The sequence below is a fragment of the Pinus tabuliformis genome, chromosome 9, assembly GCF_031772625.1.
Source record: "Pinus tabuliformis cultivar Carrire ecotype Pingquan chromosome 9, CPIR1, whole genome shotgun sequence".
Classification (NCBI taxonomy): Eukaryota; Viridiplantae; Streptophyta; class Pinopsida; order Pinales; family Pinaceae; genus Pinus; species Pinus tabuliformis.
In genome coordinates this window covers 33,156,468-33,173,145 of record NC_142307.1, presented here as the reverse complement: position 1 = coordinate 33,173,145, position 16,678 = coordinate 33,156,468, and the positions used below count along the sequence as shown (strand labels likewise).

Below are 16,678 nucleotides of genomic sequence, written 5' to 3'. Positions count from 1 at the left end.
ATCCTTGAGATTATAGTACATACATATTAATTTAGAAGAAATATGAAGAATCATAGGTGAATAGAAAGAGTCACTAGACTTCTTGGAAGATGAAACCAAAGGCCACTTCCCATTGTATCGATGTATGGCTCACTTTAATGAAAATCAATTCAATGCATGGAGCTACTCATTGCCCAACTTGTCATTCATTGACCCAAAACTCCCAATTCTATGACACTTGGGGAAAATTCCACCAGCCAACAGTTTCACAAATCACTTAAATAACCAAAAAAATTACACTATTAGGACATCATTGAACCAAATATGAAAAGCGGGCCTCGCTAAAAGGCCTAAAGAAGAAATATGGCAAACGCTAAATACGCAACCCTTAGTGCAATTGTTCTAGCCAATAGCCTCCCGGATCTCTTGTAAAAGAATAATTCTGAATTCTTATTTTACAATGAGAATGCCACTAGCAAAAGCCTCAACAAAAAGCCCTGAAAAACAAGAGAAAACCACTCAAATACAGTGGAAAAACCAAGAACACCGAAAAGAGGAGGGTGTTGGTGATGGAAGGGGTAACAAACCATTAATAAAACGTTGTTGCCCTAAAGCACAGTTGAAAAAACACTGTTTCTATGTTACCTGGGAGCGGGAGCGAAAGCGGGGAGTGGGAGCGACATTTTAAGAAGCTTCCAGTTTGGGAGCAAATCCCGGAGCGATTTTTATATATATATATATATATATATATATATATATATATATATATATATTTTAATTTTTGATACATATATGTCAACAAAAACATGTAGAATGATGAATTAGATATAAAAAACATAAAAAAAACATAGATTGATCATTGAACCATATCACATCAATCATCTAGATTCTAGAAGTTATAATCTTCATCAACCATGTCCACAAGTTAGTAAAATACATATTACAACTGCAACATATTGAGGCTTATGAATCATGATTCATCAAATTCAATCTTAAAGTTTCAACTTCAAGCTTTCAAAATTGAAAATTCAATATCTAACATTTATCATCATTGATCACCAAAGTTGTACTTGTAAGCTAAGTTTAACCATTACAACAAATAATATCTTAGTCTTTAGATATTTCTAAGTCCTAACTTCTGAAACTGTTAACATGAAATGAAATGTTATAAAATGAAACATGAATAATGAAATGAAATGAAACAACTTTAGTCTTTCACAAAGCATCATATTCATAATTCACAATCATTACCAATGAGTTATAATTGCCAACTTCAAACTTCAAATTTTCATTGTCACAGTCATATATTGTTTACAAAAAATATCATTATGATATGAAAGAGTCAAGGACTCAAGACTCAACAGTTATGAAAACTAATAGAAACTAGAAAACACAATTAAACTGTAAATCTACATGTGGCCCTTGCCACGAGAGTCTCCAGGAGTATAAGCAGGCCATGGTGGTCTTCTAAGAGTCTCCTGCACAGACCGACGACCATAACTAGAAGGCACATGCCCTCCACCTGAGGGTGTAGATGGAGGTGGCGACAACTAAGGAACAAGACTTGAAACTCGAGCACTACTATTGGATGGTGGAGGTGGCATGGCTGCTGCAGCTGCTTCATTTTCATCCCTTATAAGTTCCTCTTCCAGTTCTTCAAGATGTATAGTGCCATCCTCCAAATTGTCATCCTTTGGGTGATTGTCCCAAATTTTATATGTGGGATCCTCATAAGCCCGATCACAGTAATGACTCAACAACCTCAAGTTGTAGTGCACATAAACCAAGCTTTTTGCTCGGTTTTCATTGAGTCTGTTTCTTTTTACATTATGTATGACGTTGTAGGTGCTCCAACACCTCTTTGCAGAAGAAGTATTTACAACATGTGATAGAACTTTTTTTGCCAATTTTGGCAAAAGTCCCTGGCCGCCATATGTTTCCCACCATGTAAGAGAATCAAATCTGTCTCTGTCTTCCATTGCATGGAAGTTACCAAACAAACTAGTGCCACTGAAGTATTTGCCTATTTCAAGGCGCACCACTGCACATTCCTCCCTGTCAGGTATCAACTTTTCTAATGCTTGCAAATATCCACTAGTTACCTGTGCATCTAAATGGGGTTTGGTCCTAATCCCACCCCCTAGTGCAGGTTGGCCCAACCAAGATGTAGAGTAGTATTTTGGCGTAAGGATATATGCCAAGCAATGTAGTGGAAGATTAAGTCTATTCCACCGTTCACACACAATCATGAATCAGTTTGTACAAGTCGGGATCTCTGTTATGAACAGTATCTTTTATTTGCCCCAACATGGTATCTATCTGCTCATACACCTCGCCAATCATTGGTTTATCTGTATCTGCAAACCGAATCATGTGATAAATGGGCTTGGTGAAATCCAATACTTGCCTCACACTTGTCCAAAACTGACCATCAAGAGCGGCCTCCTCCACCAGTTCAAAACCTTGCCTGTCAGTTGCATTTGTAGCCCTTTCCTTCAATACCTGCCAATGTGGACTTGATACCATGCTAGCCAATGACTCTCTTACCTTCAAAAGGCGCCTGAAGGTGAGGTAATAGCTATCAAATCTGGTCTTCGCAATCTTCAACAACTCCAATCTCGAGTGACTGCGGAAAAGGCCATGGGTATTGCTATGATTTGTAATAAATTTTATCATTTGTTTGCCTTTCTTGTACAAATCACCAATCCATTTGTATTGTGCATTTTTGTTCTTGACAACATCATGCATCAAAAGGTTCAATGTGTGAACCAAACATCTAGACCAAAATATGTTGGGTTATTTATCCTCAATAATTGCTCCCGCTGCCTTACAATTAGGAGCATTATCAGTGATGACTTGGATGACATTGTATGGCCCAATACGGTCAATTGTTTCAAGTAATGCTTCTGCAATGTTGATGGCGGTCCTGAACTTGTCTGAGTAATCATGTGCAGTTAGAAAGATGGCACCACTAACAGACACAGCATGAACATTTATCAATGGCTTGCCTTTTACATTTGTCCATCCATCAGATACAATGGACACCCCATGGTCAGTCCAAGAACTTGTCATTTTATTCAAAGAATGTGATATTTTTGCTTTTTCATGATCAAGTCCAACGGTTCTTGCCTTGTCATACCCAGGGCTCTTGTATCCTTTAGGGGCATCATTTATGGCAGAAACAATTTCGTGCCAATAAGGTGAGCGAAGAACATTGAATGGTATCTCACATGCATAGAGAAACTTGTAAACCTTTGAATCCACATCATTCCTACACCCCTCATCAAGGAAATCTGATATGGTTCTACGCCTTAAAGCTGATGACCCTGTGCCTCCATATCCACTGCCTTGGAAGGACGCTGAAGGAGTTCTTTGTGCTTGTGATTGTGAGCTTGGTTCAAAGAAACCCCTTGATTTTTTAGATTTGTATTGCATTTCCTCCTCTTCCCTTATGTATTTGGCTCTATCCGCTGCTGACACCGCTGGACAAGTTTTGATTCCTATTTGTTTATCTCCATCCCATGGCCTTTTCCCACAGAAGTGTTTTCTGGCACGGGTGTATGAACCTGTGTAATTATTGTTGCAATGGGGGCAATGAAATTTAGTGGTTCCACCCCCTCTCCCTGCTTCAGGCCTGTTAACATATTTCCACAATGGGGTTTGGTCTTGTTTAGTTTTTTGAGAGTCATGTTCACCCTCCTCCAGCTCCTCTTCACTGGGGTTTTCATCAAATCCACTTTCTCCAGCTTCTTCATCCCCCTCTTCATTTTGGCCCCTCCGTTTCCTACTCTCCAACACCATAATAATCATAAAAGGGACCAAGAAAAGGAAAATGTCAAGAAATATAGCCAGGTCCATGATATTTGATATTTGTAGGCTTTTGAATCTGCAAAATTTAATGGGAATGGGAATATGAATGGAAAATTTAATTTAATTAATTAGATTAATTAATTTAATTTAGATTCATGATTTTTTTACTAAATAAAGTTAATAAATTAAACTAAACTAAACTAAACTAAATTACTACCTAACTAAGATTTAAAATACTAAATTACTAAGTTACTAACCTCTTTGCAGGCTTGCTCTTTGCTCCTCGGCCTTTGCTCCTCGCTTCTCCTCGCTCCTTTGCTCTTGCTCTCCAGCTTCTACTCAACTCATTCAAGTGATAATTAAATTTTTTTTTGCCCCAAAGTGATTTTAAAACATTTTTTTTTTATTTTTTTTTTTCACGTTCGCGATTTTTTTTCCACGCGGAACGCTCCCCGCATCACTCAAATCGCTCCTGGAGCGAAAATTTAACGCTCGAGAGCAATCGGGAGCGATCGCAACCTGATCAATCCCAAGCTGTAATTTTCGCTCCTGGAGCGACGCTCCCGATTTTGGCAGGGAATGCAAATTTTTTTATCGGGAGCGCGCTCCCGACCCACTCCCGAGCCGGTCCCCCCCCGGAGCGCAGATTGGGAGCGGGTTCGAGGGGGGGGGGGGGGGAGCGCTCCCCCGCAACTCTGCGTTGTTTTAAGACTATTTTTCAAAGCACCATCTCTCTTGTTCTCTTCTTCATGGTTTCAATTTCATTTATGTGCTTTATGTTCAAAATTTATCGTGGACTAGGATTTGTTGTAGTGCTCACTGTAGATTTGACAATCTCTTTATCAAATCAAAGCCGTAAGTGAAGACTACCATCATCGAACAAAGTCGTCAGTTTTAAGGAGGCACTTACATGCCATAAACACACATTAAGTGTTTCTTTATAGTGCTCAGCTAACCATATGGATATAATTTCTGGCCAGTGATTTTGTTTAGATGCAATATGATGATCATATAGGACTAGAATCCCATTTAATTTGGCTTTAGACATACCGAGGTTCATCATTCACCATATGTTAAACCTGTACTACTACTAATCTTATGTCTATCTATGTGCATAAGGAGAAACCACAATATATACATAAAATAAGAAGCACTGACCCAAAATATATTACAGAAGGGATGAAGGGATGCCTGCGAGCACTTGTATACAATTTCAAAAGCAATCAAATGCTATTTCAAAAGCAATCAAATTGCTTTATTATTACTATAACTTAACTTACTGGTCCTGTTTCATTACATATATACTATATAGATACTTCATGCCTCGGGCTATATTAATAAAAAAGCATCCTCCCTTGAGGTTGGATCTAAATCATGTAGCATTGCCCCAACTGCTCCAGCATGTCCTCCATGTCGTAAGAATATTGCCTGGAACATATGTCAGTCAATTACTGCGTATTGAATCTATACAAGTTGCCAATGAAAATAAACACAAAAAATGGCAATACAAGAGAGTCCAGCATGGCAGAACTGGGTGGAAAGTTGCAAACAAAAGATCCAGAATAGATAACTAAGCCTGTGAAATTTCATAAAAAATAAAGTGTAATGTTATTTACGCAATTAAAGAATATAAAGATGAGACATAGATTGAAAAAATTGTCATTGTAAGTTGTGAAGACTAAAAGTGGGGGATTTCAACAACTTTCATGAACCGAGGACTCCATACTTGTAAATATTATAAAGAATTGCCAATCCTGGAACTCAGTGCAGTTGTAGGTGTATTATGGAGCAACATCAATCCCGTGAAATGTATACTCCAATTTCTTGTATGAATAATGTCAAAATGACATGTATAAATGTCTACGGAATAGATGCAGAAAATATTTTGTTATTCAAAATTTACCCAATATTCAATGAGACAAAGGTGTTACATATATGCCTTCACAAACGTGAAGCAACTTTTGTTATTCTAGCTGGTTAGGAACCGTTTTTTTTTAATGCAGCATAACTACTTTATTATAATGTCATGTCATAATAGTTTAATGAGGGTAACTTGACTTTATAACATGCCCTAAGACTCGATATATAATACAATTGTTGATGTTTGTAGCTTGGACAAGAACTTCCAAACAGGTTTTGTGTCAAATGTGCAATTGTAGGTGTATTATGGAGCAACATCAATCCCGTGAAATGTATACTCCAATTTCTTGTATGAATAATGTCAAAATGACATGTATAAATGTCTACGGAATAGATGCAGAAAATATTTTGTTATTCAAAATTTACCCAATAGCTAGGACAAGAACTTCCACACAGGTTTTGTGTCAAATTTGCAGTTGTAGGTGTATTATGGAGCAACATCAATCTCATGAAATGTATACTCCAATTTCTTGTATGAATAATGCCAAAATGACATGTATAAGTGTCTACGGAATAGATGCAGAAAATATTTTTTTATTCTAAATTTACCCAATATTCAACGAGACAAAGGTGTTACATATATGCCTTCACAAACGTGAAGCAAGTTTTGTTATTCTAGTTAGTTAGGAACCGTTCTTTTTTTTAATGCAGCATAACTACTTTAATGAGGCTAACTTGACTTTGTAACATGCCCTAAGACTCGATATATAATACAATTGTTGATATTTGTAGCTTGGACAAGAATTTCCATTCTATTTTTGAAATTCAGTTTATCAAAGTGGAGTCTTTTAATTTTAAGTTAACCAAAAATCTAATAAAGTGTAATTTAATTACACTAGTCATTTAGATAAATCTCCACCATTGATCTCTAGTTAAATTGGGATTTAATCTCAAGTGTTGATCTCAATGAAAGATTAGGTTGTGGAGACTTAGTCATCATCTCAAAATTGTGAAGGCAATGCAAGAAGAAGGAAATGGGACACAGTAACTCAATTGCACAAAGAGATAGAGTTCACTCAGTGTACAAGCCACAAAGAAGAGGGAAACAGAGCAGCAAAGGGAAATAGACTTCAGCCAGATTTATGGAGGCAATACGATTTCAAGAAAAGAGGAGGCTGTCTGAAATGGGCGTAGAAAGAGAAGTTCAACTCAGCAGTAAGCCATATGATCTCAGTTGATTTTCAGAGAGCAGGTCAAGTTTATCTCAGCACCATATAGGGCTGTATGAGTGCCAGGAATTTGTTGTAGATTTTCTTTTTCAGTGGGCAGAATTTCCTTATTGAAGAGCCCTCGTAAGTTTTGAGAAAATTAATGAAAAACTGATTTGAAGGACAGTAAAAATTTATCTTTTGGTTCTGCTGATTTATTTTCCAGCCAGTGTGCGTAATTTAATTCCATGATCTGAATTTTTTTTGTTTAAATTAAAAATTCAGCAAGTTTTATTTCCTAAGATCATAAAAAAGTTATTCACCTAGGATCTAGATAGATATTTTTTTAACATGGTATCAAAGCGAGCAAGTTTTATTTCCTAAGATCATAAAAAAGTTATTCACCTAGGATCTAGATAGATATTTTTTTAACATGGTATCAAAGCCACGTATCTGATTGAGATTTGCAAGTTTCCAGACTCCAGCAGAAGGATCTAGTGCAAATCTAGATTTATAACAGGCAAATCTTACAGACCTGAGTGACTAGTAGACAGATCTTGAAAGATCTAGTGCACATTTGTGCATAAAACACACAGATCTAGCAAATATGGGGACCAACAGTTATTTTTTGTTTGGTGCTTGAAGGACTAAATACATTTTCAGGGCAATTTGTTTAGATATGGGAATATTGCAACAACAAAGTCTTAGATTTGAGGACAAACTGGATGGAACCTCAAATTTCTCATCATGGAAAGCTAGGGTTACATTGTTGTTGGAGGAAAATGACCTCTGGGATATTATTGAGCACGCAGTTACATTGTTGACAGATCCATGGCAGTTGGAAGCCAAAAAGGAGGTTAAAGCCAACTGGGTGATCTTGGATGCTTAAGTATCACTTGATTCCTCACATTTCCAAGAAGGGTACATCCCAGGAGATGTTTGATGCCCTGGTAAGCCTCTACTAGAGTAAAAACACTGACAGGAAGATAATCCTGAAAAACAAGCTCTGATACATAAAGATGTTCAGATTTGACATAGTTACCAGTTACCTATGAAGATCACTTAGATCATTGATCAGCCTGCAACAGTCGGGGAGAAGGTGGAGGATGTTGAGCTAGTGAACATGGCATTGAACGGTTTCCCAAGTTCCTAGGAACCATTTGTTTAAGGGGTTTGTGCTCACGAGAAGCTTCCAAATTATGAGACTATGGGTTGTCTATATCAGGAGACTCAAATAGAGTCAAAAGCCAACAAGAAGGAAGGTGACAAAAACCTAGCCCTAATTTGTCAAATGAAGAAGGACAAAGCAAAGGGTTCTAGTAAAAGGTAATGGTAAAGGTGAAGAGTTAGTCTCATAGCAAGAGAAGGACTTGAGTAAAATCAAGTGTTTCATTAGACATAAGTATAGACATTATGCATTGTAGTGTCCAAAGAAGAAGAATGACAAAGTGAAGTAGCAGTAGAAGCAGGGGGCAGCATCAACAAAGAACTAGATGAGCAAGTTTGCTACAAAGTTCGAGAATCTCATTGGATTTTTGTCTTTCTACGAGCATAGTTCCAAGGGACATGTGGTATGTGGAGAATGGAGCATCTCCTCATGTGACATCAGCTTGATAGTTGTTTAGGAGTATAACAAAGCAAGGCTTAACAATGTAGTTGGATCTTGGTGATGATGCCAAGTATTTAGTAGCTGGAGTGGGTTCGATTTCATTCCAACTCGAGTGAAGGAGCTGTTTGGACTTGAAAGATGTATTGTTTGTTCCAGGGCTCAATAAGAATTTTCTTTTAGTTTTGATCATGGAGGATAAGGGTCTTGTAGTGGAGTTCAAGAAAGGGCAAGCATCTATCAAGCCGAAAGGATCTAGCCAAGACACAACTAAGGTGATTGGGGTTAGTGTTAAAATTGGCAACTATGGCCAAACTCCATGTGGGTCATCTTATTAATGGCAGCTGATATTATTCTTGGATCCCTCTCATCCGATTCCGACAAGTATTTCATCTTTTAGATCTCCGATTTGTTCTAATAAATTTTTATTAAAGTTCTTTAAGCGCAAAGTTTCCTCTTCTTGTTCTGATAAGTGCTTCTTGAGTTCTTTCTTTGTGATTTTAGTCTTCTTCACTTGTGCCAGCAATTTTTCGACATGGTCCTTGAGACGAGAAATTTCTTCGTCCTTTTCCATTATTTCTTTGTAATGTATATCCACAAGATTTGTATGTTCACCTTCTAACACTTCCTTGCTTTGTTGAATTTTGGCTATTTTGTCATTCTCGTGATCTTTTAGCTTCACTTTCTTGGTACACTAGATAACATCATTCTGTGGGAGTGATGATAGAAGTAGAGAATCGAAGAAGGAATCCATTCTCTTTCTCTTCTCAAGTCGCTCAAATATTGTAATTAATTGTTCTATATCTCTTGTGATTGATTGTCTTTGTTCCTTACTCATGGATTCCATTTTTTTTCTTTTTCTTCACTTCTTTTATCTTCCTTCTTTTTAAATTTTTATATGATATATTCTCTCTCTTTTTTCTTCTCTCTTTTTATATAGTTTATTTATTTATTTTAATCTATAAAATATATTTCCACTTCTTTCTTATAAAAATCTAAGATATATATATATATTTCAAATATTCTCTTCTTCTTCTTCTTTTGTTCACTCTTTTAATAAATTTTTTATATAATAATAATTTTTTTTAATATATATAATTATAAATTATATATATTATATAATTTTAATTTATATATATTATCAAATTTATATATACTTTTTTGAGACCCACTTTTCCTTTTTTTTTTTTCCAAGGAAAAAACGGTAACCTTTTATTAAAGAATTAATGAAAAAGTTACACCAGCTTATGCAATAGAGCAAAAACAGAGAGATGCCATATGGCCCGCATCGTTAGGAAACTAACGTGCACAAAGAAGTAAGAAGAGAGAAATAGAAGGACAAGAAAAGAGAAAAAAGCCTGAGTTTAGGCTTCAGGTTTTCCTCCCCTTTTTCTTTTCAACCTTGCGCCAATCTCCCACAATGGCCTCGGTTGAAGCAATGACTAACTGTGTTGTTACATTCGGATGTCCTGTTTCTTTATCTGAATCTGAAGTGTCTGAGTGATGTTGCCGTTTGATGCCTCCCATGCTTTGATCCACGCTTGTCATCTCTGCCTGATTTTGCTGGGACTCTGCCTGATTTGAGAGAGGCTGTGAATCCTTGTTGACTACTATTTTTTCCTTCTGGTTCTCTGTTTCAACTTCCTCTAGTGTGATATCATCCTCCTTTGCTTCTGTTTCATCTTCTTCTGATACTGAGGGAGCTTTCTTTCCCGCGGTTCTCTTCTTTGTTACAGAATCTATGTTCTGCCATCCTTTGTGCTTCCTTTGTTGTGGCTTGCTCTTGTTAAAGCTTTTGCATGCATTGAACAAATGGCCTGTTTGTTGACATCCTCTGCATCTGAAAGCTGTATTCTCATAGTCCAGAGGTTGTTTCCACTGAGTATTGTTGAAATGCAGAATGATGCTTTCCGGTAGACCTTGACTGAGATCTACCTCAACACATATTCTAGCAAAAGTAAAGATTCCTTTTAAATGTCTCTCAGTATCGATCTTTAACATCTTCCCCAGGGAGTTTCCTATAACTGATAAGGTCTTGAAGTGCCAAAAATGTATCGGAAGGTTATGCAACCTTACCCATACCGGCATCCCTGATACCACCATGGTGTTTGGATCAAACTCCGGAAACCAAGGGGTAACAAATAATCCCGCACTGCCCTAGAACCATGGTCCTTCAGTGAGTGCTTTTTCCCTTTCTTCTTCAACACGGAAGATTACTATGAAGAAACCCTTCGAGCATAGATGGATCTGGCAGTTTGTTGTCCAGACCGTGTGGATCCATTGGTACAAAGCATCCGTTTTGGGCCAGAATCCGTTAAATCTACAAATAACTGCTTTTTTTTGTAGATCTAAGAAAATGCCCTGTACCTCTGGGATATCCAGAGGTATGGAGGGGCTCTCTGGTACTTCATCCACGATATACTGCCCTGGAGGTGTATTAACAGCTGAGTGTTCTTTCCCCTTTTGAGGTTCTTTCCCTTTTGCTGCGTCGCGATAGGATCCTGTGGGTTTTGATGTAGATCCTCCCCTTGAGGAGTTTGACTGTCCCTGAGGCAGAGCCCCTCCTCTCAATCTGAGATTTAAAATAATGCTTGATCCTGGCCCAATCTCATAACTTCCCAGAGATCTACAGTCCTGAAGGGACCGTCTTCCACTGATCAGATGCTGGGCCTGAACTGGGTACCCCATTTCTGCACATATTTGTCGTTTTAGCTACATGGGGGTATCACCTGCATGCACCCATAGTAATCGAGATTTCCCCTGAGGGGGTTTAATCAGAATCTGAAAACAATTATTTGTTACCTGTCCCGTTTTTACTCGTTTGTCCTTTTGCATGACTGGTTCTGCGAAAGTTCTGCACGATCTATTGTTTGTGCCTTCGATCTTCTTCCTGGGCTTTGGCTGTACCCACATATGGGCTAGATCTTGTGATTCCAAGCCCATTCTGCAAAATTTATGCCCCTGCGTTACTGGGAGGAGCGGATCTACTCCATGCAGTCCCCAGGCTTTTTGGTCCGGCCCCGATCTGCTGTCTTTGTGGACAGGGTAGGCTGGATCTGAACCGTGCAGCCTAAAAATGCCAAGAAAGGGCAGATAAAACCAGATCTGCATTGTAGAGGGCTTGGGAAACTCGAGACGCCGTGGAGCCAGGGCCCTACACCTGCCCTCAGCTTGATCTGCGGCTTTTCCTCTGAATAAACTTCCTCGGTCGATATATCGAAACCACAGGGTGCCTAAATAGGCCATAAAGGCTTGCAGATGCCTCTTCCCTTCACAGTCGCCAGCAGATCTTCCATTGCTGTGCCAGAAATTCTCGTCCGACGGCATATCAAGACGTAACAGGATGAAGACCACTTGTCTTGGAGTATAAAACACCGGAAGAAAAGTTCCTGATGCCGCCGTGGAGTAGTCTCTCTACACCTTCGATGCATGAGAAACCTTTCCATCCGCATATTCGATCCAGTACCCAGAGGGGGCTCCATGCTCATAGCGTCCATCGATCAGATCTCTAGCCGATCCGGGGCGGATCTGTTCTTTTGGGTCCGCGGCGGCACTGTGAATATCTTCTGAAAACCTAAACGCCTTCATCGCCGCGCTCTCTTTAGGGAACATTGGTGTTGTTTAAGTCCTTTAAATTCAAACTTTTTTCCTTTTATATGTAACTATATAAGGCTTATATAGTATCCTTTTTTATAATTATAATAATTTTTTTTTCTCAGAGAATTTGGAGAATTTGGATGAGACGTGACTAATTTGGATGAGACATGACTCTTGGTACGGTCATAATCTTTAGATTTGAACAATTAAAATTATTTAGATCACACCTTTTTTCTCCAATGTCATCAAAATATCTTTTACTTTTAAAATACCATGGGCAATTACCATGGGTTGTTTTTAAAATTGCATGTAAAAAGTAATATTTACCTTTCACGTAAGAGCTTTTGTATCCTTGTTTTTTCTTTAACTTATAAAATACCATGGGCTATTACCATGGGTTGTTTTTAAAACCTTCGTTAAAATGTTCTCCACGTAAAAAGTTTTAAATATACTTGGTATGATATTTTGTATCCGTTTTGTTTTTTCTTTTACTTTTTTTCTTCTTCTTTTTTTAATTTATTTACTTATATATATATATATATATATATATATATATATATATATATATATATATATATATATATATATATATATATATATATTTTTGGTTAAAAAAATTTTATGGCCAAAGGCCTAGAAAAACGGAGAAAAGGAGAAACTCCCAAATATTGAGCAAAATGCTTCAATTATACGGCAACAAGATTGACGAATTTCGATAGTCAAAGACTTGGATAGGAGAACGAGCTTTGTGCACCGGTTAAACAACCTAGAGGACCGAACTGCTTTGATACCAAATGAAGTGAACAAAGTTCCTTCTAAAAATTAATTACTCCAGAAAACATGGAATATATAGATATCCATTAAGGATATAAATATTATATTAAAATGAATAAGAATAGAATGAATTACAAATGAGAACGAGAGGCTCGCTTATATACCAAGCAAGTGTCTCTTAATGAAGAGTCATGTCTCATTTAGACATGCCTCTTCAACCTAATTACTACTTAACTAATAATTAATTATGATTATTATCATATACATTATATTTATATTATTTATATATTTTATTCGTTACAGGAGATATGAATTTATTTGTGTTATGGGACAATTCGTCAAGGTCGGCCAACAACCAAATTGCACCCACTTGTGCTCAACGTTTTAGCATAAATAGAGATGCCTTGAAGGTCATTTGTACACACACTTCTTGTGATCTCTTCCTCTCCACTTGTCTTAGGTTTTGCTGGGAGGAGAGATCCCAAGAAGACAATGCTGCCCCTAATGGAGAAGATGCCTTAAAACACAGTAATGGAGATGATGCCCTAAAAAGCAGTCATGGAGAGGATGCCCTAGCTCAACGATGTCATGGAAGAAGGCATGTCCTAGATCTGAACGTTGCCATGGGAAGGTACAGTCTTGGATGTGCCCTAGCCGCAGTCAAGAGGGGCAGTAAAAGTGTAAGCCCTCAATGCAGCCAAGAAAAGGGTCTTATGTCTAAGGGAGTTTCAACGCTATCTAGGGAACCCTAAAGGAACCCTAAAGAGATCAGCTACCTTATATGTTATCTTCTTAGAGAAGATCTCTGCTCTTATTTAGATAAGTCAAAGGATTGACTTTTAATGTATATGTACTATCTCTCTCTTTGCTGAACTATTGAAGAACATATAAGACGAATTGATCAAGGGTTTCCCCACATTGGGGTTTGTCCCTAGCTAGCACCACATCTTGTGTCCTCTTGTCTTGGCTTGTCTTCTGCAATTTATATTTATGTTCTATCTGCAGTTTACTTTAATGCTGATGTGATTACTAATCTGGAAAAGATATTGAGCTTACTGTGAAAATTGAAATAAATTCCTCTAGCATAGAACATACCTAAACTTAACAGTTAGAGAAGGTAATTTGTACAAGTTACAGTGTGAGCTTGTTCAAGCTCTGGCTCATAGTAGTGACAACTTTTGTCAGTTGTGGCAGAAGAGGACGGGGCACCTTCATTATAGAGAGTTTCCTATTCTTAGGTACATGGCTATTGGACTTCCAAATTCCAGAAATGAGCAACAAGGCACATGTATTGATTGGAGTTAGAGCAAGAGTTTTGTCTAGTCTATGATACCTAGACTAGCAAAGGGACCCACAGATTTCCACTATTGCGGACCTAATCTATTTCCTATGTATTGACTTAGAAAAAATTTTATTTTCTTGTCAAATTATAAAGAGATTTCAGCCTTACAAATTAAAGTAAATCTCAACCATTGACTTTGCTAGGTGGGCCCCAGTCGAATTATAAAGAGGAGATGAAGCAACTAGTGGAGATATTGACTTAGTGCATCAAAAGTGTGTGTTCTGCTCAACAATTTCACAAGTGTGTTTAGCAATTAGGGCACTCAGACTAGTGCAGTGAGGGCAAGGAAAAGAGGTCATTCAACTCTCAGATTCTCCATCCAGTCGTCACTTTTAGCCAAACAGACTTTATCAACACAAAAGGGTCATATAGAGGGTTGTACAGACTCATATGAATTTTGTACAACATGCAAGCAAAGAGGGTCATGAGGGCCAAGACAGAGTCCACTTGGGAATTAGGTGAATTCAAGGGTTGCTAAGGCAAAGGGAAAGATTGCTGCCTTATGATCAAGTGGAAGACATCTTTAACGATGATCCATCGGGAGATATGCCTCATAGCATCACTGTTCATGTGTAACTCATTAGGGTTTCATAGGGCTCTTCACGAATAGCTTCTGCAAGAATAGTCAAGAATCACAAGCTCCCCCTAAGAGTATGCATGGTCTCCTTGTTGGCAGAATTTCATCCTCAAAACTTGGAATATCATATATGCCAAAGATGTACTCATTAGATCAACAGCATGAGTTGATGTCTTAAGTGTTCAAGAGGCTTTTTGATCCAATTTGCTTTCTTCTCCAAACTTGTTTGACTTTCTTCTCTTGCTTGGTAGTCATGTTTTTAGCTTGGCTAGGAACCCATGTCAAGTTACAAGAATGAGCCATATGTCCAATGTTATGACATTTGAAGCACTCCATCTTGTTCATTAATGAGGGAGCATGAATTCTTCTTGAAAAGTTGCTTCTAGAAGACTGATGAGGACCATTATATTTGTCCTTGTGGTATGCCCTACAATCCTTTGCCATATGCCCAAAATTTGTACAAGAATAGCAATAACCAAAAAATATACTTTTGTACCTAGAGGATGGAGATTGCCTTGATGTACTTCTAAGGTCATTTTGTCTTGGGATCCTTTGATCAAATTTATTGCCTCTTACATTCTTGACACCATCTGCATATCTTCTTGGAGTAGGGTTTCTTCCAATGTCATCTTGATTCTTCTCCTTGCTTTTGTTGGAACTGGGGGCATCAATATTTCTTCCAAGCTTCTCCACATCCTTGTTGTTTGAAGCATTAGGGTTTGCATCATTTTTGTTTGAGGGTTCACCTGCATATCCAAGACCTGATTTATCAAGAGGAGATCTTTGATGACTTAGGATGTCATCTAGGGTTTGAGAGCTCTTTAGACTCTTGTTCAGTTGATCAATTTCTTTCTTTAGGATATCAATTTCTTCTTTCATCATCTTGCATTCTTCATCCTTCTTTGCTTCCTTTCTCCATTTCTTCCTTCATTCTCGTTGCTTCACATAATTGGGCCTTAAGTGAGATGACTTCTGATTTTGATTTGGTGATGTCTTCATCCTTTTCTTCTAGTTGGCATATCATGGTATTTCTTTCCTTTTTAGCTTCATCGACTTGTCCTTCCAAGAGGTTCAAAAATTTGATCACCCTTTCAGCTCCTTGTGCTTGTTTCTTTGCTTCTTCTAGTTGAGATTTAAGGGAGGAGACCTCTTCCTTGTATTGACCAATTTTTGCTTCAAGTTTGTTCAAGTCTTCATGTCTTTTTTGAAGATGGCTTGACAAATTGTCTTCCCTTCTTCTTGCTTTGTCCAATTCATTTGTCATGGATATGACTTCTTCATGATGTCTTTTCTTGTTTTGATGAAGTTCTTCCTTAAGCTTGGTTAGCTCCTTATTTCTTTTATCAACTTCCTTCCTTGTCTTGTTATGGTCATGGTCACCATCTTGCGCTTGCTTCTTGAGCTCCTCATTTTCCCTTTTCAAACTGCTTATCTCTTCTAGTGCAGCTAAGAGTTTTGCCTTCAGATCTCTTCATTTTCTTCATCTTCTAGGTCCTCCTTGGTCTTGATGTCTTCATTCTTGTTTTCAGTTTCCTTCATGGGTTCTAGATTTCCTTCTTGCTTCCATCATCTTCTTGATTAGAGGTCATGGTCAATGCTCCTTTTCAGTGAAGATCTTGAAGTTTGTCCTACATACCTTTTGTCGATGAACATTTCTCCGTCTTGGCCTTTATAGGATCTGATAGCCCACTCAAGATTGCTTTTATTGCTTTTGCATTATATTCTCTGGATTCTTCTTCCATCGCGCTTTCAATAATCACTGATTCCCAAACTTCAAAACCTTGAGCCATTAAAAAATTCTTCATTCTTGCCTTCCATATATCAAAGTTTCCATTGAACAATGGAGTTTTCCCAATTTGATTATCTTTAGTTTTCACGGTTGAAGAAGAGACATCTTTAGAAGGATTGGAGGCCTTCCTCCTTGA

At 37.7% G+C, this 16,678-nt stretch overlaps 1 protein-coding gene across 3 annotated transcripts in view; it reads right to left on the bottom strand.

Annotated features, from left to right (window-relative positions):
* Nucleotides 1-4,933: 4,933 nt before the first annotated feature.
* LOC149146967 (uncharacterized) overlaps nucleotides 4,934-16,678 on the bottom strand; it is a 223,113-nt gene continuing 211,368 nt past the window's right edge. For all 3 annotated transcript variants that reach the window (XM_089440631.1, XM_089440630.1, XM_089440632.1), the window contains one exon: nucleotides 4,934-5,217. In XM_089440631.1, the coding sequence (XP_089296757.1) occupies nucleotides 5,119-5,217 (99 nt within the window). In that variant the 3' untranslated portion in view covers nucleotides 4,934-5,118. The remainder of the gene's footprint in view (nucleotides 5,218-16,678) is intronic.